Source organism: Nuphar pumila, chromosome 11 (assembly GCF_984573655.1).
Source record: "Nuphar pumila chromosome 11, dmNupPumi1.hap1.1, whole genome shotgun sequence".
NCBI lineage: Eukaryota > Viridiplantae > Streptophyta > Magnoliopsida > Nymphaeales > Nymphaeaceae > Nuphar > Nuphar pumila.
Window position 1 is genome coordinate 9,089,155 of NC_143259.1, and position 23,735 is coordinate 9,112,889.

General features: G+C 36.2%; 1 protein-coding gene across 1 annotated transcript in view; it reads right to left on the reverse strand.

The window, feature by feature from the left end:
* Positions 1–23,735, reverse strand: part of LOC149821864 (uncharacterized) — a 43,616-nt gene that overhangs the window by 11,939 nt on the left and 7,942 nt on the right. Inside the window, exon 4 of the mRNA XM_089980184.1 lies at positions 21,527–22,250. Coding sequence (XP_089836310.1) covers positions 21,527–22,250 — 724 coding nt within the window. The remainder of the gene's footprint in view (positions 1–21,526; positions 22,251–23,735) is intronic.

Genomic DNA, 23,735 nt, shown 5'->3' on the forward strand with positions numbered 1-23,735 from the left:
ATTTTCAGAAACGTTGTTTTTTATGAAAATAGTTTTCTGTAAGATAAAGCAAATCACAATCGTGAACATGGTGACGCAACTGATAATTGATATGATCCATGGCTCAGTGCTGAACTTATTTCACATGCTACTGAACATACCACTTTGGCTCCTGAAAGCATGCATAATGAGACGACTTCAGATAAGATATCGAAAACAGAATGTCTGAGATACAAAGGAAATGTCTATACCAGGAGACCCAGAGAGCAAACAGATGCACCTGTTGGAGAACACGTGGCATTGTCCAGCAACAGAGAGGCACCAAGAAGATCAGGCAGGATAAGGCACCCTATTGAAAAATGGGTGAGTTATGATAACTTCTCTATAGATTTTCAGATTTTTCTATCCAAAATTGAAAAACACGAGGAACCACTTGGATTTTGTCAAGCTGTTCAATCTAACAAATGGATTGAAACGATGAATGAGGAGATCGAGGCACTTCACGAGTGTCAAACATGGGAGATAGTTGGTCGTCCCCCAGATAAAAATGTTGTTGGCTCAAAATGAGTGTATAAGATTAAGTATAAACCAAACGATAGTATTGAACGATACAAGGCACGTCTTGTTGCCAAAGGATTCACTCAAGAATACAGTCAAGATTATGATGAGACTTTTCAGTCCAGTGGTGAAAATGGAGACTATTCGTATTATCCTTGGCCTGGCTATTGAACATGGGTGGACCCTTAGTCAGCTTGATGTTAAAAATGCATTCCTTCATGGGAATTTAAAAGAAGAGGTCTACATAGAGCAGCCTCAAGGTTATGCTGAGGGAGACCCGAAAGAAGATGTATGCAAATTAACCAGAGCATTGTATGGTTTAAAGCAAGCATCTAGGTCATGATTTGAAAGCTTCTCCTTAGAGATTCAGAACCACAATTTCATTCGTTCCCAACTAGATCATTCTTTATTCATATACAGGGATTAAACCACTATGGTTTTCTTATTTATATATGTTGATGATATAGTGATCATTGGTAATGCTCCAAACCATATTCAATGAGTTAAAGCTTTACTAAGTATGCGATTCAAGATGAAAGATCTTGGAGAACTGAGATATTTTCTTGGTGTAGAGGTGGACAGACAAGATGAAAAAATGTCAATGACTCAACACAAATACACTCTTGATCTTCTGGCCAAAGCAGGAATGACAAATTGCAAACTTGTGCCTATACCCAGTGTTGTCAATCAAAAACTCAGTATCTGTGATGGTGAGTTATATCCTGATGCAAGCAAGTATCGCAGTTTAGTGGGCATGCTACAGTACCTTACCTTTACTAGACCAGACATTGTATATTTTGTAAATCAAGTATCTCAGTTCATGCATGAACCAAAGACTGGTCACATAGATGTCGTCAAACGTATTCTTCGCTATCTAAAAGGCACGGTGGGTGATGGACTCACATATGTACAATCTTCATGGGTAACACCGAAACATGACATATTGGCATATACAGATGCAGACTAGGCAGGGGACCCAGATGAAAGGAGGTTTGTTTCAGGATACTGTGTTTTCATTGGAAGCAATCTTATCTCATGGAGTAACAGAAAACAGAAAGCTATGACAAGATCTAGCACAGAGGCAAAATATAGATCTATGGCAGCTACCACAGCAGAAGTGACCTGGATTAGACAACTACTTACAGAGATGGGAGAGAGTATCTCAAGTTCGACTCTCATGTGTGATAATAGAAGTGCTATACAAATTATGTTCAATCTCGTTCATCACAGTCGGACCAAGCATATTGAGATTGACCAACATTTCATCAGACAAAAGATAGCAAATAAAGAGATTGAACCAGTTTATGTGTCTTCAAAAGACCAAGTCGCTGATATGTTCACAAAAGGTCTCACAAGTAACTGTTTCTGGTATCTGAAGAACAAGTTGCACATGGTTCACTCCCATGCACAACTTAAGGGAGGATATTAGAATATGGGTCGGATATGGATCCTGTAGAGGATGCATATGGTTCACATGTATGTTATATTGTAATGTAATATACATTACTAACCCAGGGCAGTTGTGTCCATGTAAAAGAATTGTAAAACCTATTTTACCTTAATGATGTTTTAGTGCAGCCACTAAGTGAAAGTGTGTGGCAGCTGATTCCCAGCAAAATCAGAGCTCTCTCTCTCTCTCTCTTTTCCCCTTTCTCGATTTCTACAGGATTTTATTAACTTATCATTTTGCTCTTGTATGTTAATGATATGATCATCACTGAGAATGATCAGAAGGAAATTGAAGAAATTAAAATTATACTTAAGAAATCTTTTGATATGACTGATCTTGGTTTTTTGAGATATTTTTTAGGTATTGAAGTAGCATACTCACCAAGATGATACATTTTGTCTCAAATAAAATTTGCAGCTGATATTATTGCGCGATCAGGAATCACAAACACAAAATATGCTGACACACCTAAAGTAAAAAATGTTAGAGCTGAAGACGGAGTTTTATTAGATGATCTGACTCCTTATCGGCAACTTATCGGGTCACTAATGTACTTATCCATTACTAGATCAGATATTGCGCATGCAGTTCATACTGCAAGTCAGTTTCAACATCCGCCCACATTTGTTCACATGAGCACTGTGTTAAGAATAGTTTGATACATCAAGAAGACTATCACTAAAGGGCCATTTTTATCATCTTCATCATCTTTAAATCTTATTACTTATACTGATTCTGACTAGAGAGAAGATTCCAATAACTGACACTCAATCACAGGTTTTTATGTGTTTTTAAGTGATTCTCTCATTTCTTGAAAATGTAAAAAACAACAAAAAGTGTCGTTATCCTCCATGAAAGCTGAATATAGATCGATGGCTACAGCGACAACCAAGGTTATGTGGATGAGATCTTTACCCTTAAGCATGAGTGTTGATATTTCAGAATCTTCAAAGTTATACTGCGACAATAAAAGTGTCATATATATCGCCAGCAACCATACATTTCATGAAAGAACAAAACGTATCAAGATGGATTGCCATTATGTTCGAGAAGAATACTTGAAGGGGACAATTACTTTACCATATGTTAAGTTCGAGTTTCAGATTGTGAACTTTTTCACCAAAGCTCTTTACCTCATTTTTTGTTCCTTCTTAACAAACTTTCGGTGATCTCACCGAAAGTTTGAGGGAGAGTGTTAAAATACATTTTATATATATATGTTAAAAAGAAAAAAGGAAATATATTTTCTGTTTGGGTAGCAATACATAATTAGTTGAAAATAGATGGAGTTCTTTTGTAACTAATTATTAACTAATTCCTTTAAGGGATTAGGGCCTAATGCTAATACACGATTTTTTCTTCCTCTCTCTCTCTCGATTTTTGTTTTTCCATAAACCCCAGCCGACTTCAACATGGTATCAGAGCCACCCATCCTGGGTGACTAACTTCGCCGCCGCCGACGACGCTACTGAAACCGCCTCCTCAAGCCGTCGCTACGCGAAGACGTCTTTGCAGTCGCCACCGCAATCGCCTCTGTGTGCAGGGGGTCGACGTTGTCGTGACAACCGTTGTTGTTGTTGCAACTGTGACGCTGACGCAACTGTTGTGAAAGCCATTGCTGCAGGACTGTTGTTGCGTCTGCGCAAGGTTTGGTGTTTCTGGTGTCATTGTCGTCGTTGGGGTCGCTGTTTCGTTTGTTGTGACTGAACCAGCGTGTGGAAGACAGATCTGTGTCGAGATCACCGTCGAGGTCTGAATGTAACAGGTCGACAGGTGATGCAGCCAGGTCTGATTATGGCTGAAGTGGTAATAGATGGAGCAGTTTTGCGACCTTCATCTTGATGCAGTCGTGATGATCGTGGAGAAGACCAAATCGAGTGGAGATCTGATGCAGAGAAGTCGTGGAATCAGATCTGTTTTTTTTATTGTGTCAGACGCTGATCTGAAATCAGATCTGGTTGTGGATTTATTGTGGTGGGGCCTGGCCATTATCAGATCTGGCGAGTCTCTAAGTCAAATCAAACGTGATTTCCTATTTTTTTTTATCGCAGATCAGATCTGGACTGATCAGATCTAGGTCAGGTTTGGTGGTTGGTTGAGACTAAGTCAAGATGTCTAAAGATGGTGATAAAAAAGAGGAGCTGAGTGGAGAATATAAAGCTTTTGCGAATCCTTTTTCGTATGGGTCCTTTGTAAAGCTAGATGACTCTAATTATACAAGGTGGTCCCAAACTTTTATGATGTTCGTTTCTGGTCATCGAAAAAAACATGTTCTTTTAGAACCGAAACCACTCGATAAATCTAGGAAATACAACACATGAGATGAAGATAACGACATCGTTATGTCGTGGATGATGAACAGTGTATTGCCTCATATTGCTGACGGACTTTTTTACTACACCACTGCTAAAGAGATTTGGGATAATCTTCGAGATACGTACTCTCAAGAGACCAATGTAAGTCGTATCTTACAAATCGAGCAAGAGATTTATCAACTGCAACAAGGAGATCCGACGTTGGTCCAATATTATGCCTCTGTCAAATCTGCATTTGAAAGACCGAATGCACACAGGCCCCTATGTTGTACCACGCAGAAGTTCCATCAGGAGCAAGCCATGGTTGCAAGATTCCTGACAGGACTATCATCTGAATTTGCTATTGCCAAGGTTCAGATGTTGATAGGATCTGATGTCCCAACTCTTGCCGAAGCCTACGACCACCTGAGTAGATTGGCTATCACTCTTTCGCAAACTCATTCTGATTCACAAACATCGGCGCTTATAGTCACCCCTGGTCGGGGAAGAGGAAATTTCCTAAATTTGTGCGGCAGAGGTCGACGCAGAAGTACAAGAGGTAGAGGTAGATTTCAGTGTATCTATTATAGCAAATTGGGACATCTTGAGGACAGATGTTCGGATAAAAATGGTAGACCCCCTTCTTCTCAGATATCAAATGTGTCCAAGGCTCAAATTGTGAAGCTTGACATGGAGATTCCCACTAGCTCCTCCAATGACTCGGTCACTCTTAGTCATGCAGATTATGAAGAATTAATGTCTCACTATCCTAGTTCGAACGCAGTTACTCCCATTGTTGATGTTGCTTACTCAGCAGGTGAAGGATTGAATCACCAAGGTAGTAGATGGATTATTGATTCAGGTGCCTCTAGACACATATGTGGGTCTTCACAAAATTCTTTTAAGCTAGACCCCATGTGTGATCATCACAAGGTTGTCCTTGCCGATGGGAGTTCATCTCCCAGTGTGGGACAAGGAAATGTTTCCATCTCTCCGTCACTTCAGCTGACAGATGTGCTTCATGCTCCTTCCTTTCCTCAAAATTTATTGTCAGTTAATCGTATTGCAAAAGAGCATAATTGTAGAGTGATTTTTGATCCTTTGTGTTGTATGTTTCAGGATTTGCTGACGAAGAAGAGGATTGGTGGAGGCTATGAAGAAGGAGGTGTCTACTATCTTCATCAACCACTAGGAGTCGCGCATACCGTGTCTAAGTCATCCACCAGTTCTTATCAATGGCACCTTCGTCTTGGTCATGTACCATTGCCAAAACTTCGTAGAATTCTTCCTCAAATTTCACCTTCTGCCTCATTCCAGTGTGAAGCCTGTCAGCTGGGTAAACACCACAGGAGTTTGTTTCCTTCAAGTCAGAGTCCATCTAGTCAAAGATTATTTGAGCTTCTTCACGTTGATGTGTGGGGACCAGAGTTACCGGAAGCGCCTAGGCAAAAGGGGAAGCGCAAAACGTCGCGCTTCCGAAGCGTGAGGGGAAGCGTCCCCTTTTTTTGGGAAGCGTGATTCCCTTTTATGGGAAGTGCGTCCCCCTTTTATGGGAAACGCGCTTCCCATAAATGGGAAGCGCGCTTCCCCCATGCTTCCCCCACGCTTCCCCCTCGCTTCTCCATTTTTTCGCTTCCCCCTCGCTTCCGGTTCGCTTCCTAGGTCGCTTCTGGTTCGCTTCCGAGACGGTTCAAAATTTTCTTCTAAGTGGTCCCACGCTTCCCCGCTTCCTAAATTTTTGAAAGTGCCTCGCTTCCCGCTTCCCGCTTCCTCGACTGGTAACTCTGGTGGGGACCTAGTAGAGTTCCCAGTAGGTCCCAGCGTCATTATTATTTAGTCATTGTCGATGATTTTTCTAGATTATCATGGGTATTTTTAATAAAAGACAGATCAAAAGTTCCTTCTATTCTTATGTCTCTCATTATTGAAATAAAAACTCAGTTTGATTCGCTTGTCAAGATCATTCGCACTAACAATGATCTCGAGTTTAAAACCAATGAGTTACTCCTATTTTATAAGAATCGTGGCATTCGACCTCAAACGACTTGTGCCCATACCTCCCAACAAAATGGGGTAGCTGAAAGGAAGCATAGACACCTTCTAGATGTTGCTCGCACTCTTATGCTACAATCATGTATGCCTCCTTCATATTGGGGAGATGCCATTCTTACAACTTGCTACCTTATCAATCGGATGTTGTCATCCTCATTGGGAGAACAAATTCCTGTGAAAATCCTATATCCCAATGCACCTCTTTTCTCGATCTCTCCCAAGGTGTTTGGGTGTGTTTGTTTTGTTCATAAACTAGGGCCTCATTGAGACAAACTATCGACTCAATCCATAAAGTGTATTTTTGTGGGTTATCCAAGAAATCAAAAAGGGTACCGGTGTTGTGATCCCGTCGCTCGTAGAGAGTATGTCAGTGCAGATGTATCTTTCTTTGAGTCCATTCCTTTTTTTTCAAGTACTGCATCCAGATTACTATGTGATCAGCGTGATGCTATGCCATTACCTATACCCCCTCTTCCTTTGAAATCAATTCCTACAAGCTTTCCTACCTCTCACACTCAATCACGGTATCATGATCCCCCTCTGGTATATGCTCGTAGATCTCCTCCAGAATCAAAACCTACACTACCTTCTTCCTCAGCAGTAAGTCCTTCAGCCACGACTGAAGCTTCTATTGTGGATGATAATTTGCCAATCGCTATCAGGAAAGGTAAAAGGTAATGCACCTTACATCCCATTTCTTTGTTATAGATGCAAGACTTGGGAGTCACATGAAGAAGTTCATCATAGCTCTATCTGCTGAATCTCTACCACTGAATCACCATCAGGCAGTCTTAGACTCAAAATGGAAGGTTGCTATGCAAGATGAGATGGATGCCTTAGTTTCACGGAATACCTGGGAATTGGTTACTCCACCTGTTGATGCAGATATTGTTGGGTGTAAGTGGGTGTACACCATTAAATACAATTCGGATGGTACAATTGAATGGTACAAAGCCAGATTGGTGGCAAAAGGGTACACACAGACATATGGGGTAGACTTCTTTGAAACATTTTCCCCTATGGCACGCCTTGGCACTATTCGACTGGTCATATCAGTGGCTGTCCATAATGGATGGAGCTTATGCCAATTGGATGTGAAGAACGTTTTTTTGTATGGTGATTTGTCTGAGACTGTGTATATGCAACAACCTTCGGGTTTCGAGGTTCAGGGGGAGTGTTATCAGGTGTGCAAGTTAAAGAAAGCGATATATGGTCTAAAGCAAAGTCCACGTGTGTGGCTTCAGAAGTTGTTTGAGAGTGTGTCTGCATTTGGTTTTAACAGGTCGGCATAAGACCACTCATTGTTTGTTAAGAAAACTCCCATGGGGGTTGTGGTTATGGTTGTATATGTGGATGACATTATACTCACAGGAGCAATAACAAGGATATCTCAGATACCAAAGCTCATCTACAGAAGCACTTCGTTACCAAAGATCTTGGTCCTCTTAGATACTTCTTGGGTATAGAGGTGGCTCGAAACCATGAAGGATTAGTCCTATCATAGAGGAAGTATGTACTTGATTTGTTACGGGAAACAGAAATGTTAGGAGTCAAACTTGCCAACATTCTAATGGATCCTAAACTTCACATGTTTGAAGAAGCCGAACTTGTTGACAGTAGAAGTTTCAGGTCTCTGGTTGATAAACTCTTGTATATTACTCTGACAAGACCAGATATTTCCCTAGCCGTGAGCAAGATTAGCCAGTTCATGGATAAACCAACCCAAGTACCTTGGCAGGCAGAAATGCTGATTCTCAGGTACTTGAAGTCGTCTCCAGGTAAAGGACTACTGTACAAATCAAGCTCCTCTCTTGATATAGTTGCCTATTCGGATGCTGACTATGTAGGAGACATTAGTGATAGAAAGTCCACTACGGGGTTTTGTGTGTTTATAGGCAAAAATTTAATAAGCTGAAGAAGTAAAAAATAGACCGTAGTAGCCTGATCGAGTGTTGAGTCAGAATATAGAACCATGGCTCAAGCCAAAATGATATGGGTTAGATCAGTTCTCAGAGATCTACATGTACAAACCTCAATGCCAATGGTGATGAGATATGATAACAGAGCAGCCACCTATATTGCAAATAATCCAGTGTTTCACGAATGGACGAAACACATTGAAGTTGATTGTCACTACATAAGAGATCTAGTACAGACAGGACAAATCTCTACTTGTCATGTTGCTTTAGAGGATCAAGCTGTTGATGTGTTTACTAAACCTCTTGCTAGTGTGGGCTTCCTTAGATGTTGTGACAAGCTGAGCATGATACATATATATGCTCTAATTTGAGGGGGAGTGTTAAAAAGTAAAAAGGAAATATATTTTATGTTTTCTTTTTAACAATATATATATATATATATATTACTGATATATGTATATCAGGGGTATTTTGGTCTTTGTGTATATACAATCCAATAGAGGTTGTATTATACTCTTTATTTTCTTTGTAGTTTTTTTGTTGTTTTTATTTTGTTTTTTTTATTTTTACTTTTGTTGACTATTGGAAAGCAACGGTCATATTGTTAAAATATATGTAATCATATATATATCATATCCGATAAAGGGTATTTTTGCAATTCTACCTATTAGGGGCATTTTAGTCTTTTTACATGTATTTTATTTTATATTTTCTTTTTCCTTTTTATTTTTCATTTATTGTAAAATGCATTTAATGCATTGCATTGGGGGTCCCAACCAAAGGAGTTGTTGTGCCCCAACGGTCACAAATGTGACCGTTGGGGCCCAACGAGTCCCCTTTTGGGCCTCCCAATGTTCTCTCTCTCACTCTTTCTCTCACTCCTTTGTGTATAAATAGAGGGGTATTCCCCCATGTAAGTTATGGCTTTTCAAGCCCTCATTCAATAAAGTTTATATTTTTTTTTATGTGTTGTCTCTTTGAAGGCTTCTTGTGTTGTCCCTTAGTGGACTATTTCTATATTCCCCATTGTGGGTTTGGGTTTGTCCAATCATTGGACTGTGTGAATGCATTAAGCATTCTTGTTATACCTTTCTGCATACTTTCTTACATGGTATCAGAGCTCGGTTATAATCAAGCTAGTCCTTCGGTGCATCGGGAAGCGTGATATTCAAAAAATCGAAAAAGTGGTGAAGTTTTTGTTACCTCTTTTCTTTCTCTACGTTTTGATGAAGCATTTGTTATCTCTTATCTCTCTTCCTTCTACTTGGAATTACTTGGCATGTATTCTTACACTTTTCAAGTATTTAGCCTATGCATTACGCATGAGAAAAACACTTGTTTTTTCTCTACCATTGAATATATATATATTGCATGATTAAAATAAAAAAGGAAATGTATGGATTTTGAAAATTCTAAAATAGTATTTTAACCATCATTGAACTTGTTTAAGGAAACTTGATATATGTAGTATGTTTTGAATCTTGAAGCCTTTTTGAAAATAACTCTAATATATATACATATGTATATATATATATGTATATATATATATGTATATATATAAACATGAATTATTAACTCTAGATGTTTCGTCAATCATTGTCTTATCTTAATGATTTGATAATGATGGCTTATTTTATAAAATATAAACTTGTTTTTCACATATATATATATATATAATAATCGTCAAATACAATTTGTATTTCATCCTTGATAGACATGCATGTTCATGTTTGAAATTCTCGATTCATTACATGCTTAAAAATATAAAATTTTATATAATCACTTGCATATATGCTTAAACTTAATTGAAAGCATGTTTATTTTATGAGACATGTGGCTTTAATTATTGCATGAGTGCTTTTTCTATGAGAATGTATGCACTTAGTCTCTCATATTGTTTCTTTTATCTATACATATACTTTGGTTCCTTGTTAAAACTGTCTTGTGTCATCTTTTGAAAATATGTATTTTTGAATTACAATTGATAGCATTAAGATGTTCTCAATGTTGAGAATGGTTCTAGATTTATCATCTCTAGATTGTCTTGAATACATTTTGATAACCGTTTTGTAATGCTTTTTAAGCATTCTTTTACATAAATAAAATTGTTTATTTATGTGTGTTGTTCATCTTTTACCCTTTTTATGGGTTTTGCTTAAAGTGTCTTTTAGACACCTCCTTTTGAGTGTTCGAAGAGCATTTGTGGAAGACCACCTTTTGCTTCATTACATGATAACTCAATAATGTGATTGCATTATGATAAATGATTTCATAACCTTTTTTTGGCTTCACCCCTTAGTCGGTGTATGTACTCGCACTTTATGTGCATGTTTATTGGCTCATTCTTGAACCTATTGCATTCAAAATCATCTTCTTGTGTGGGCTCCATCCAACTTTAATGAGATATTTTCTCTATTTTATGTGTGCCTTTTTTAGCATGTTGTATTGTGTTCATTGAAAGAGAGCTTTCGTGAGCTTCCTCTTCTTACATGATATAGAAATTTCAAATGCATTATTTGCTTAATATTCATGATAAGTCTTTTTTGGTATAAATTGAAGAATTGATCATGATTAAGCATAATTCGTGTTTATTTGTTGTTATGAGGCATATTGTTGTGATTGATTATATTGCACCTTTGATTTGATTTTTCAAATCGGCCCTCTTTATAAAATCTTCTATTTGAAAAATGATTTTCTTAAGTGTTTATCGCCTTTTTATGACATTTAAATTTGTCCATCACATGTTATGCATCATTTGTTTGGCCTTATTATTGTTATATTAAATATGTTTGTTGAGGTGAGTTATGTGCATCTCGTGTTATGTTATTTTAGATTGTCAACTTGTAGTTTGACTCTAAAATGACTTGTTACGTGATCTCTAATTATGAATGTGTCATTCGTTTATCTTGGTCATTGATTTTATTATGAATACTCTTAATTATGTATACATGTGATGGATGTCTAAAGTTTGAAATCATAAGTGTTTTAAGATATATTGAAATTGATAATTTGTTAAATGTTTGTCATTACAAGTCTTATTGCCTCAAAATGTCTTCTCCTTTTATGCCTCTTATCAAAGTGTCATCATATGTAGACAAGACATATTTTTCACACCTTTGTGTGTGTTGGTAGCCCTTTGTTGGCTTTATTCTCTTGGTCTAGTAGCTGAGCACACTTGTCTTGAGTGTCATTATATGTAGACAAGGCATGTTGAGTCACACCATTGTGTGTGATTTTTAGTCCATGTTGGCATTTGTGTCCTTGTTCTAGTCGCTGAGATGTATGCCCATGGTTAGCTTTTTTCACTCATTTCAAGTGTCATTTTATCTAGACAAGAGATGTTTTGTCACACCTTCGTGTGTGTTTTAGCCCATGGTTGGCTTGGTACTCTTGTTTTAGTAGCTAAACATGCTTGATTTTGAGTGTCATTTTATGTAGACAAGAAATGTCTTTAGTCCATGTTGGCATTTATTCGCTTGTTCTAGTCGCTGATACACTCATTTCAAGTATTATTATATGTAGACAAGAGGTGTTTTATACACACATTTGTGTGTGTCTTTGGCCTTTAATGACATTATGCTTATGTTTAGCTTATACACTTGATTTAGGGGTTTTGGAGGACTAATGAGGTGGTTGCTTGTAGTGGATGAACGATTGTTGAAATTTGTAAAATTTTATTATTAATTTGCTTTTGATCCCCATGTATCATATGGGATTTCCCTCTAAATGAGTTTTTCTTAATCCTTACTACTTGCAAAGAAAAATATTTATGGATAAAAGGATCATGTCATTGATATGCATATTTGAAAATCAATTTTACATCTTGGCATTTAACCTATAAGAGAATTCAAATATTTTGCATATTAAGTGCTTATGATTTTCAGCCACCTAGTGAGTTTTTGCATTTGTAAATATTTGAGTGAAAAATTCCTCAATGTGTAAGGTTCTCTACTCAAATAATATTCATTCTTGACTCTTGGGTGGATGTTTTTTAATTAGATAATGTCCTTGCAAGTTCACATATGGCATTTGTTTGGCATAAAATTTCTTCTTTCTAAGATGTGAGAGAAATAATTAACTCATCTGTTGTTGATAAAATATATCCCTATTGTTGATCTATGTGTGTTAAACATGCTTTCTTTCGTATGCTCTTATACACATTACCTTGGGAGCAATTTGTTCTTATGTGAACATTGTCTTCTTAGATATATTTCTAATACATGAAATTTTTTACTTGATCTTAATACAAATCTCATATTTTGTGTCTTTGTGCACTTGTGAGTGTTCTCCGTGCACACACTCCTTACTTCCAAATATTGATAAAACCCTTTGTAAGAATGCTTTTGGGAGCCTTAGTGCTCACCTATTCTAAGAGATTCAATCTTTTGCATTTGTGGGTGTCCCCTTTGTACCTTTGGGTACTTTTATTCAAGTATTCTTGGTGTCTTTGCACACGTATTCCTTTGTGGTGTTGGTGCTTGAAGTGCACATCTTTGAAGGCATTTTTACAGGGTTCTTGGAGATATTTTTGTTCAAATGTTCTTAGTGTGGCCTTTGTGTACTTATCTTTCTTCAACAACTTAGTGTGTTTTATCAATGTTTAAGGTTAATTCGTGTTTTGCATAAATACTCAATGAAAATGCATAAATTATCTTTTGAATCATTGTCCTTCTTAATCAATGTTATGGTCTATTATCCATTTTTTATATCTCTTATTTGATTAAGATACAAAGATACTTTTTACTTGGAGTTCTTTTGTCTTGTTCCACAGGATCTTCAAGATGAGATGAACGAAGCATCTATGATACATCGTGAAAGGAGTTTGGGGATGATTATTAAAACAGTTAAAGGCTGACATATGCAAATTTCTTTCATGTGCTATAATGTTAATGACTTCCATTGAAGATTTTTTTGAAGACTTGGAACCCTCCTTTTGTATCTTCAAACTTCTCGTTATCCCCACGCAAAGTTTGAGGGAGGGGGTGTTAAAATATATGTAATCATATATATATATATATATATATATATATATATATATATATATATATCATACCCGATAAAGGGTATTTTTGTAATTCTGCCTATTAGGGGCATTTTAGTCTTTTTATATCTTTTTACATGTATTTTATTTTACATTTTCTTTTTCCTTTTTATTTTTCATTTATTGTAAAATGCATTTAATGCATTGCATTGGGGGTTCCAACCAAAGGAGTCGTTGGATCCCCAACGGTCACAAATGTGACCGTTGGGGGCCCAACGAGTCCCCTTTTGGGCCTCCCAATGTTTTCTCTCTCTCACTCTTTTCTCACTCTTTCTCTCACTCCTTTGTGTATAAATAGAGGGGTATTCCCCCATGTGTTATGGCTTTTCAAGCCCTCATTCAATAAAGTTCATATTTTTTTTTTTGCCTCTTTGAAGGCTTCCTGTGTTGTCCCTTAGTGAACTACTTCTATATTCCCCATTGTGGGTTTGGGTTTGTCCAATCATTGGACCATGTGAATGCATTAAGCATTCTTGTTATACCTTTCCGCATACTTTCTTACACATATTTCTCCGTTGGAGGTAGTCCAACGACTGTTGGACTGCCTCCCTTTTTTTCCCCTTTGTGTATTAGAAAGTGGCTTTGAATACATTAAGTTCAATAATGAACTCATACACATGCACATGAAGTGCGAATATACCCATTAAAGGGAACAACACAAGCACATAATGTGCTAACACATAAACCCACAAAAGGGGCAAAATATGACTTAAAGTCATAAGTTGAATATCATTAAAGAAAAAGGAAGAAGAGGGTAAAAACCCAATACAATGGAGCAAATGCTCCTCCAAGGAGAATGTTACACAAGGGGGAAAGACCCTTATTTATTAGCCATAAAGGGATCACCTTGGGGGCTCCCAAAGGAGACGTTGGAGAGCCCCCAACGGTTACATTTGTGACCGTTGGGAGCTCCCAACGTCTCTATTGAGAGGCCCCCAATATGGTACGAAAAAGAAAAAAAATATTACAATGCATATTCCAATTGGAATATGCGTAAAATGATAAATTACATAAATACCCTTGAGGGTATTTTAAGAAGAAAAAATATATATATTTACATATATATAAATAGAGATACGTATACATATATATATGTATACATATCTTTATATATATATATATATATATATATATATATGTACATTTAAGGATTATATTTCAACATACATATATGTGCTCATACACATATTTTAACACCCCCCCTCAAACTTTGCAGGGAAACGAAAAGGTTGAAAAAGGCGCAAGACTCCAAGAGGCTTCGGTAAGGATGCTATTGAAACTTGTAAATGCCTTTCTTCAATTGTCTTCTAATGGTGAACATATGTCCCGATCCATCCGAGATACTTCCTTTTATCCTATCTCCACGATCCTGTGGAATAACAACAAAGAAACAAGTAAAACATATCTTTGCACTTTACTCAAATGGAACATTTCTAACAAGATTAATTGAAACCATATCGGATGTCACATCCGCAAAACAATGGTGCAAAAATATAACTTAGGCATAAAAATTTGAAGCACATGATAGGATAATTATTTTAGCATGAAAAGTAAATTTAAAAAACCAAAGTTTCAAAATCATACATCATGTTAAAGAGTGAGCGGAAGCAAATTATGCGGAAATGAATTGCAAGAATGCATAATGCATTCATAAGGTCCAACATTAGACAAACATAACCCCATAATGAGAAATAACACAATGGTCCCCTAAGGGACACCACAGTATGCCTACGAAGAGGCATAAGTTACATATGTTTTATTGAATGAGAGCCTAAAAGGCCATAAAGAGCATATGCGTATACTATCATGAAATGAATTAATACTTAAAGGAATCATTAATGAACATGCTCCAAACATGTAATGAAGTGTCAAACAAGAGAAACGAAGTCTCCAAGCATACTTTAGACAAAATAAACACAAGAGTTCACAAGGTTTTAAATCCATTTACGAGGCAAAACGAAGAGTGTTATTTGAGTAGAGAATCTTACCCATTTAGGAAAATCTCACTCAATTGACAAAAAACACATTTTGCATACAAAAGTGGCCAGAAAACCATAAGCACTTAATATATAGATTAAATAACAAAAAATCAATTTGATTTTAGAATATGCATATCAAAGATATGATTCACTTGAATATCTTAAAACACAAGTCATGAATGAAATTTTGCAAATTTCAACAATAGTTCATCCATTACAAGCAACTACCTCATTAGTCCTCCAAAACCCATAAATCAAGTGTATAAGCTACTAGATCAAGAATATAAATATAATGTCATTAAAGGCCCAAGACACACACAAAGGTATGCAAAAGAACCTTTTGTCTACATATAATAATACTTGAAATGAGTGCATCTACGACAAGAACAAAAGAATACACGCCAACATGGACCAAAAGCATCTCTTGTCTACGTAAAAAATACACTTAAAACCAAGTATGTTCAGCTGCTAGAACAAGAGTAACGAGTCAACCATGGGCTAAAACACAATACATATCTTGCCTACATAAGATGACACTTGAAATGAGTGAAATAAGTCAACCATGAGCATATATCTCAGCGACTAGAACAAGGACACAAATGCCAACATGGACTAAAAATCACACACAATGGTGTGACTCAACATGCCTTGTCTACATATAATGACACTCAAGACAAGTGTGCTCAGCTACTAGACCAAGAGAATAAAGCCAACAAAGGGCTACCAACACACACAAAGGTGTGAAAAATATGTCTTGTCTACATATGATGACACTTTGATAAGAGGCATAAAAGGAGAAGACATTTTGAGGCAATAAGACTTGTAATGACAAACATATAAATAAAACCTTGAAATAATATTCTTCAAAAAGAATACCCATAACAATATCATTTTGGAATAAATGTGTGAATATACACACACCAAGAACACTTGTGCACAAAAGCACAAAACATAAATGTGCAAATGCACTCATATGATACATAAACAATAAAAGGTTGGGCAATAATCCCCAAAACCTTGATTTTAATATACCTTAAAACATTTAAGGTTTCAAACACCATATATCCAACACATTTACATGTAAATGAGAGCATCCATTAGATCAATGGCCAAAAGAGAAAAAATGAGTGACACACTCATAATTAGAGATCATATAACAAATCATTTTAGAGTCCCAAGGTGCCCATAACTCACCTCAACAACCATCTATAATATGGCAAGTGAACAATCTAGAATGATATAACACAAGGTGCCCATAACTCACCTCAACAAACATCTCTAATATAACAATAAGGCCATAAAAGGATTGATGCATCATATAACAACTTATGATGGATAAAATAAGTGCCATAAAAGGCAAAAAATACTTTTGCAACAAACATAATGACATAAAGAAATCATCTTGGGATAATCAAGACAATCAAACTTATAAAAGAATCACAAGAACCGTAACGGTTCCCAAAGAGAGCTATAACACAATACTCAAAGAAAGAATATTCAAAAGTACTTGAAAATTTATAGAATTGGGATTAAATCCCATACAACAAGCTTTAATACTCTTTGATTGAGATGAGATATGCGGAAACGTATAAAGTGCTATAAGCACTTACAATGTTTTATAATGATTAAACAAAAAAGTCAATATCTAAATTCATTATATTTTCCCAAATAGAAATGTGCACAAAAGCTTCACAATGGATGTGCACGAAGGCACTCATACAATACTTGAACAAATATACACCAAGGTGTAAACAAACATGCACTAAGGCATGTATTTCATAGAAAAGAGGGAATGCATATAAGCACAAATATTTGAAAAACAAATGTGCACAAAATACAAAAAAAAATACACAAAAGAGAGCAAGCATGCACTTCATAGAAAAAGCAATGCTTGAATCTCTCAAACTTTAATTATGCAATTATATGCTTGACACATGCAATTTAAGACAAAGAAGACCATATTACGGCCAACGTAGGCATCTTTAGAGATATAATCAAGAGGTTTTGAAACCTTATGTGAAAAATACAACCCAACAAGTTTATAAAGTTGCATCCTTAGAAGAAAAGTCAAAATTAATGAAATCTTTTATACCAAAAGATGCAATATTATGCATTTGATATAGTGTGAGAAGTTCTTTTAAAAGATCTTTCCTAATAAACACAATGGTTCATACAACATATTTATTACAAACAATTTTTCAAAATTCTTTAAATAATCAAAACACATTGAAAGGCCTTTCTCATAAATAGTTATCATTAACAAGAACTACTTAGGATTCATAAAAAGATAAACAACAAAGATGTGAGAGATTCTCATACAAGAATTCTATCAAATTTTTCACAAAAGATGCACTAACATCCATAAACAAGAGAGGAACTCAAACAAATTAGGCTTTATACGAGAGTCAAGAGTTTTTAAGCAAAGATCATTAATTTAGCAAGAAATCATATATAATTTTTAAAAGTTAACTTTATAGGTCAATCATGAAATACAACAACAACAACAACAAAACAACAACAACTACGCCTTCATCCCAAAACAATTGGGGTCAGCGATATGAACCAAAAAAGAAATTCATTTTGGGTCTTCCACATGAATCCTTTTCCTCCAATCATTTCTATCCAACGCCATGTCCTCGGTGAGGTTCAAAGCATTCATATCCTTTCCTATCATCTCCATCCAAGTCTTCCTAGGCCTACCCCGACCTCTTTTAACTAATATATTTTCCCATTTCTCCAACCTTCTAACTAGAGCATCATTAGGCCTTCGCCGAATATGTCCAAACCACCGTAAACGATTCTCTCGCATCTTATTTTCAATGGGTGCAACACCTACCTTCTTACGTATCTCTTCGTTCTGAATCTTATCTTTTATAGTATTTCCACACATCCATCTAAGCATCCGCATCTCAGCTACACTCATTTTTTTAATATGATGTCTCTTGGCAGCCCAACATTCCGTACCATATAGTAAAGCGGGTCTAATAGTCGTCCTATAAAACTTTCCCTTCAACCGCAATGGCATTCTACGATCGCACAGCACTCCAGTAGCACTTTTCCATTTCATCCACCCAACCTTTATCCTATGATTTACATCTCCATCAATTTCTCCATACTTTTGAATGATGGATCCCAAATATTTGAAATAATCATTCACCGGTATATCTTGCTCACCAAGCTTCACTACACTCCCATCACTACTTCGTTGCTTACTAAACCGACATTCCATATATTCAGTCTTACTCTTACTCAACTTAAAACCTCTAGCTTCCAATGTCTGTTTCCATAATTCTAACTTAGCATTAACCCCAGCTCTAGACTCATCAATCAAAACAATATCATCAGCAAACAACATACACCACGGTACATTTTCTTGAATTGATCTCGTAAGCTCATCCATCACTATCGCAAATAGGAAAGGGCTTAAAGCAGATCTTTGATGTAACCCAACCGTAATCGGAAAATTGGTTGTCACCCCTCCACAAGTGCGGACATTGGTTACTACTCCTTCATACATATCTTTAATTATACTAATGTACTTGAGAGAAACACCTTTCTTCATCATTGTCCACCAGAGAACGTCCCTAGGTACTCTATCGTATGCCTTCTCTAAATCAATAAAAACCATATGCAAATCTTTGTTCCTCTCTCTATATCTTTCAATAAGTTGTCTAAGAAGATGTATAGCTTCCATAGTTGATCTTCCAGGCATAAAACCAAATTGATTCTCCGATATCATGACAACCTTCCTCAACCTAGACTCAATCACCCTCTCCCAAAGTTTCATAGTATGACTCATGAGTTTTATACCACGATAGTTTGTGCAATCTTGTATATCACCCTTATTCTTATATAAAGGCACCAAAGTACTCTTCCTCAACTCATTAGGCATCTTATTTGTTCGCCAAATCAAGTTAAAAAGATTTGTCAACCATTCTAAACCTTTCTCTCCCAAGCATTTCCAAGCCTCGATAGGTATACCATCTAGGCCAACTGCCCTTCTTGATTTCATTTTCTTCAAAGCCTCTGCAATTTCTTTCTTTTGAATCTTGCGCATGAAGTCACGATTTATCTCATGAAAAGAAATGGAGAAGTCTCCAAGATCTTGAGCATGACTATCATTAAATAGCTTATCAAAATAATCTTTCCATCTCTCCTTAATCTCCTCATCTTTGACTAAAACCCTTTGCGTTTCATCTTTGATACATCTAACCATACCCAAATCCTTCGATTTCCTATCTCTCATCTTTGCAAGCCTATAAATATCCTTCTCGTCTTCTTTGGTATCCAACTTGTCATAAACCTCCTTATATACCTTAGCCCTCGCGTTTCGAACAACTTTTTTAGCTTCCTTCTTTGCTATCATATACTTCTCCAAATTCTCATTATCACGACTCTTACTTAGATTTCTATAACACTCTCTTTTAACCTTAATAGCTAATTTGACATCCTCGTTCCACCATGATGTATCCTTACCTAGTGGTGCACCGCCTTTAGACTCACCCAATACCTCCTTAGCTACTTTTCTCATACCACCTGCTATCTTATACCACATTGATTCTGAATCCTCCTCGAGACACCAATCAACTTCCTTAACTACCTGCTCTACAAACATTCCTTGTTTAGCTCCTTTCAGTGCCCACCACTTAATTCTAGGATCTATCCTATGTCTATCCCTTTTGCGGCATTGTCTAATTCTAAGATCTAAAATTAAGACTCTATGTTGTGTAGCTACACTTTCTCCTGGTATAACCTTACAATCGATGCAACAACCCCTATCTTTCTTTCTAAGTAGGAAAAAATCTATCTGACTCGTATTAACCCCACTTTTTCAAAAAATCTATATGTCTATCCCTTTTGCGACATTGTCAATCATGAAATACTCATGTAAAAATCATAAATCTCTCATAGTTGAAGATAATTTTGAAAAACATAAATTACTATTATATGTGATGAGTAATAGATAAATATATAAACAAGAATTATATATTTGGACAACAAACAAGTTTACCAAATTTAAAAGGAGATATTTTAAAATATACGAACACGCGAAATGTGAAAAGAAATGATTCAACTATCATAAACACTAAATGTACAAAATATATGCAAGAAAAATAGTTTCATAATGCATAATATGTTAGGAAAAAAGATACATACCGGAAACTTAAGGAAAAGATAAGAACAATGAATACTTCACCATTTCTTGAGCAACACGCTTTCTGTTGCACCAAAGGACAACCCCAGCGTGATCTCGCTCTGATACCATGTTAGAAAGTGCTTTGAATACATTAGGTTCAATAATGAACCCATACACATGCACATGAAGTGCAAATATACCCATTAAAGGGAACAACACAAGCACATAATGTGCTAACACATAAACCCACAAAAGGGGCAAAATATGACTTAAAGTCATAAGTTGAATATCAATGAAGAAAAAGGAAGAAGAGGGTAAAACCCCAATACAATGAAGCAAATGCTCCTCCAAGGAGAATGCTACACAAGGGGGAAAGACCCCTATTTATTAGCCATAAAGGGATCACCTTGGGGGCTCCCAAAGGAGACGTTGGAGAGCCCCCAACGGTCACATTTGTGACCGTTGGGGGCTCCCAACGTCTCTATTGGGAGGCACCCAATATGGTACGAAAAAGAAAAAAAACAAAAAAGAAAAATATTACAATGCATATTCCAATTGGAATATGCGTAAAATGACAAATTACAGAAATACCCTTGAGGGTATTTTAGGAAGAAAAATATATATATTTACATATATATAAATAGAGATACGTATACATATATATATATATATATATGTATACATATCTTTATATATATATATAAATATATAAATATATATATATATATGTACATTTAAGGATTATATTTCAACATACATATATGTGTACTCATACACATATTTTAACATTGTGTTGTATGTATAGATCTATAAATAGAGCTCTTTTGTAAAGTGTAACACATGCTTTTTAGCGTATGAGTTGTGAATATAAAATTTCTTATTTCTATTGTGTTTTTGTGAGATTCATTCTCTTTGTGAGATTGTATTTGGTCCATTAGAGGCCATATTGTGATCATGGACTTGTGTAGCCCTTTGTTGGCATTGTGATTGTCCACTTCTTGTTTCATTACAATGGCATCTATCTGCAATCACTCAAACCATCAAGCAGCTTGTCAGAAATTGAGATTTAATGATTCAGATTTAATTAATAAAAAAAACTAAACAGACAAGTACAGACCTTGGTATTGTCAATCCCTGTTTTTTCTTGATAAAATTGCTCCTGAAGTTGCTGAGCCAACAACTCATCTGCTTCCATTTGCTTTGTTCTTTCACTAACATCACGTTCAACCATGCAACTTGCATTTGCTGCTCGGATATGACTATGTACATCTGGTGAAGACGAATCATCAGTTTCTGTAGCATTTTTAAAGATACCACTTAGTTGACGGTTGTGAAATCTTCTTGCCAAAGAAACATGTGATGGCCGCCTGCGTGATCGCAAGTATGCAACTTCTGAGCCAACATAATTAGTACTAGAGCCTTCACCATGCTGATCATTCACCAATGAAGGAGACCACCGTTGTCTTTTAATCAACTTCTGTCCCTGGCTTTTTCTTTCATCATGTAGCTCAGTGTCAAGTAACACAGTAGAGGTGGCCTGAAATGGAGGCAAATCAAATTTATTTTCTAACAAGCCTGAAGTACAAGCATTACTAGAACCAGGACCAAGATTAACATGAATGTCATTGCTCAAATTATCCCTTTCAGAAGGTATGCGGTCATGAACATGATCTGATGAACCTAGGAAGACTTCATCCTTTTTATTATAAATCAAAGCCAGAGGTGTTTCTTTTGATGAGAAATCTTTACTTCTCCAATAGTCAAAATCCTTAACAAACCCATCATGAGCACCATACAGATGCCTTCTGTCTGCTGGTTCTTGGGGAAAAGCTAATTCCTTTCTGCAAAAAGAAGCACAGCAACCACAGAAGTTACTGATCTGATTTTAAAGTACAGGAGCAATATAAAACTAGATAAAGCAATCAAAAGGGCCAGATGGGGTCATGAGCAAACAGAACATGGCATCAAAATAATGAAAACAGGGTGGACAGATCATCATAAGGACAACGTATCTAGAATGATAGTGAACAATCAAAGATATCCAACAAACATAAACAATCCAGAGTTTCAAGATCAATAGAGTTGACAACAATAAATCTGAATTTGTAGTACAAAACATGGAAAAATCCCCAAACCCATTTGAGGCACAAAAAGAGCAGTTCAGTACATAAATCCCTATGCACTTAATTTGTGCTTCAGTGTTGAAAAAAAAATGAAGTAAAATAAGTTATTAAATGATACAAACCTAGGCCCATCCAGTGCTGGTGTTTAAACTTCCAGCCATACAACAAAAAGTGTCAACCAGTCATAGAACTGAATTGAAGACTATATTTTTATTTTGTTTTTGTGTTTTCCAAAGTCAACTTTTTTAACAAAACTAACTAAAACCAAACCACCCTCCTAATGGAGGGTTTAGATCAAACAAGCATTATAATTACTTCAATTTAAAAAAGCCACTGTTTTACTAGCAGCGGATTTGGTAAGTCAAGTTATCAAAATTAAGAGAATGACATGATAATCCAAGGGTTTTAGTGCAACGATTTTGTTATATCATTTTTATATTTTTTATAAAGCAAGCTACTTTTGCACCAAGCTTCCCTCCATCAACTTTAATAAGTGCTAGATTTAGAACAGAACAAAAACAGTTCTTGGACCAAAATTTTTTAGGGGAAGAAACAAAGGTTCTTTATTAGGTTATTAGTTATCTGCAGATGGGAGTATCCACAAACATCAATCTTAATTTCCATGAGTGTATAGAAACATAAAAACAAGCTCGTAATCTTTGCATGGAATATGTGTGAAACAACAAAGTACAGACAAAAGGCAAATATGTGACTCACACAAATGACTATGAACCATTCTTGAAGCATGAAGAAGAAGATGCAGTGATTTGAATGCTTAAAAGTACCATCATGAATACACCATTTGCATCCAATGACCTATACATTGCTTCCATCAATGAAATCAAATCACATTTGCTAAACTCCCATGCATCTAGTCCAATTTCCGTTAAAAATAATGACTAGAAAAATATATCTAAAATGTATTTGCATCAACCGACAAATAGGAACAGGCACACACTTTTTGACAAGAAGAGGTGTATGCTTATGGACACAGTTTAGGCCCTGGGGCTTGCATCCCACCATGAGGCTTCATCCTCAAGGCAGACAGGTAGCACCAGTCAGATACCAATTATTGGGATAGGAAGAGATCATACCAGATACTGTCTTTTGGAGATAAGCTTACATGAGATCATAAAACCCATTCTACAACCAACGATTTATAGTGGGGGAGGGGGAGGGAGGGAGCAAATGCAGCTAAACAGC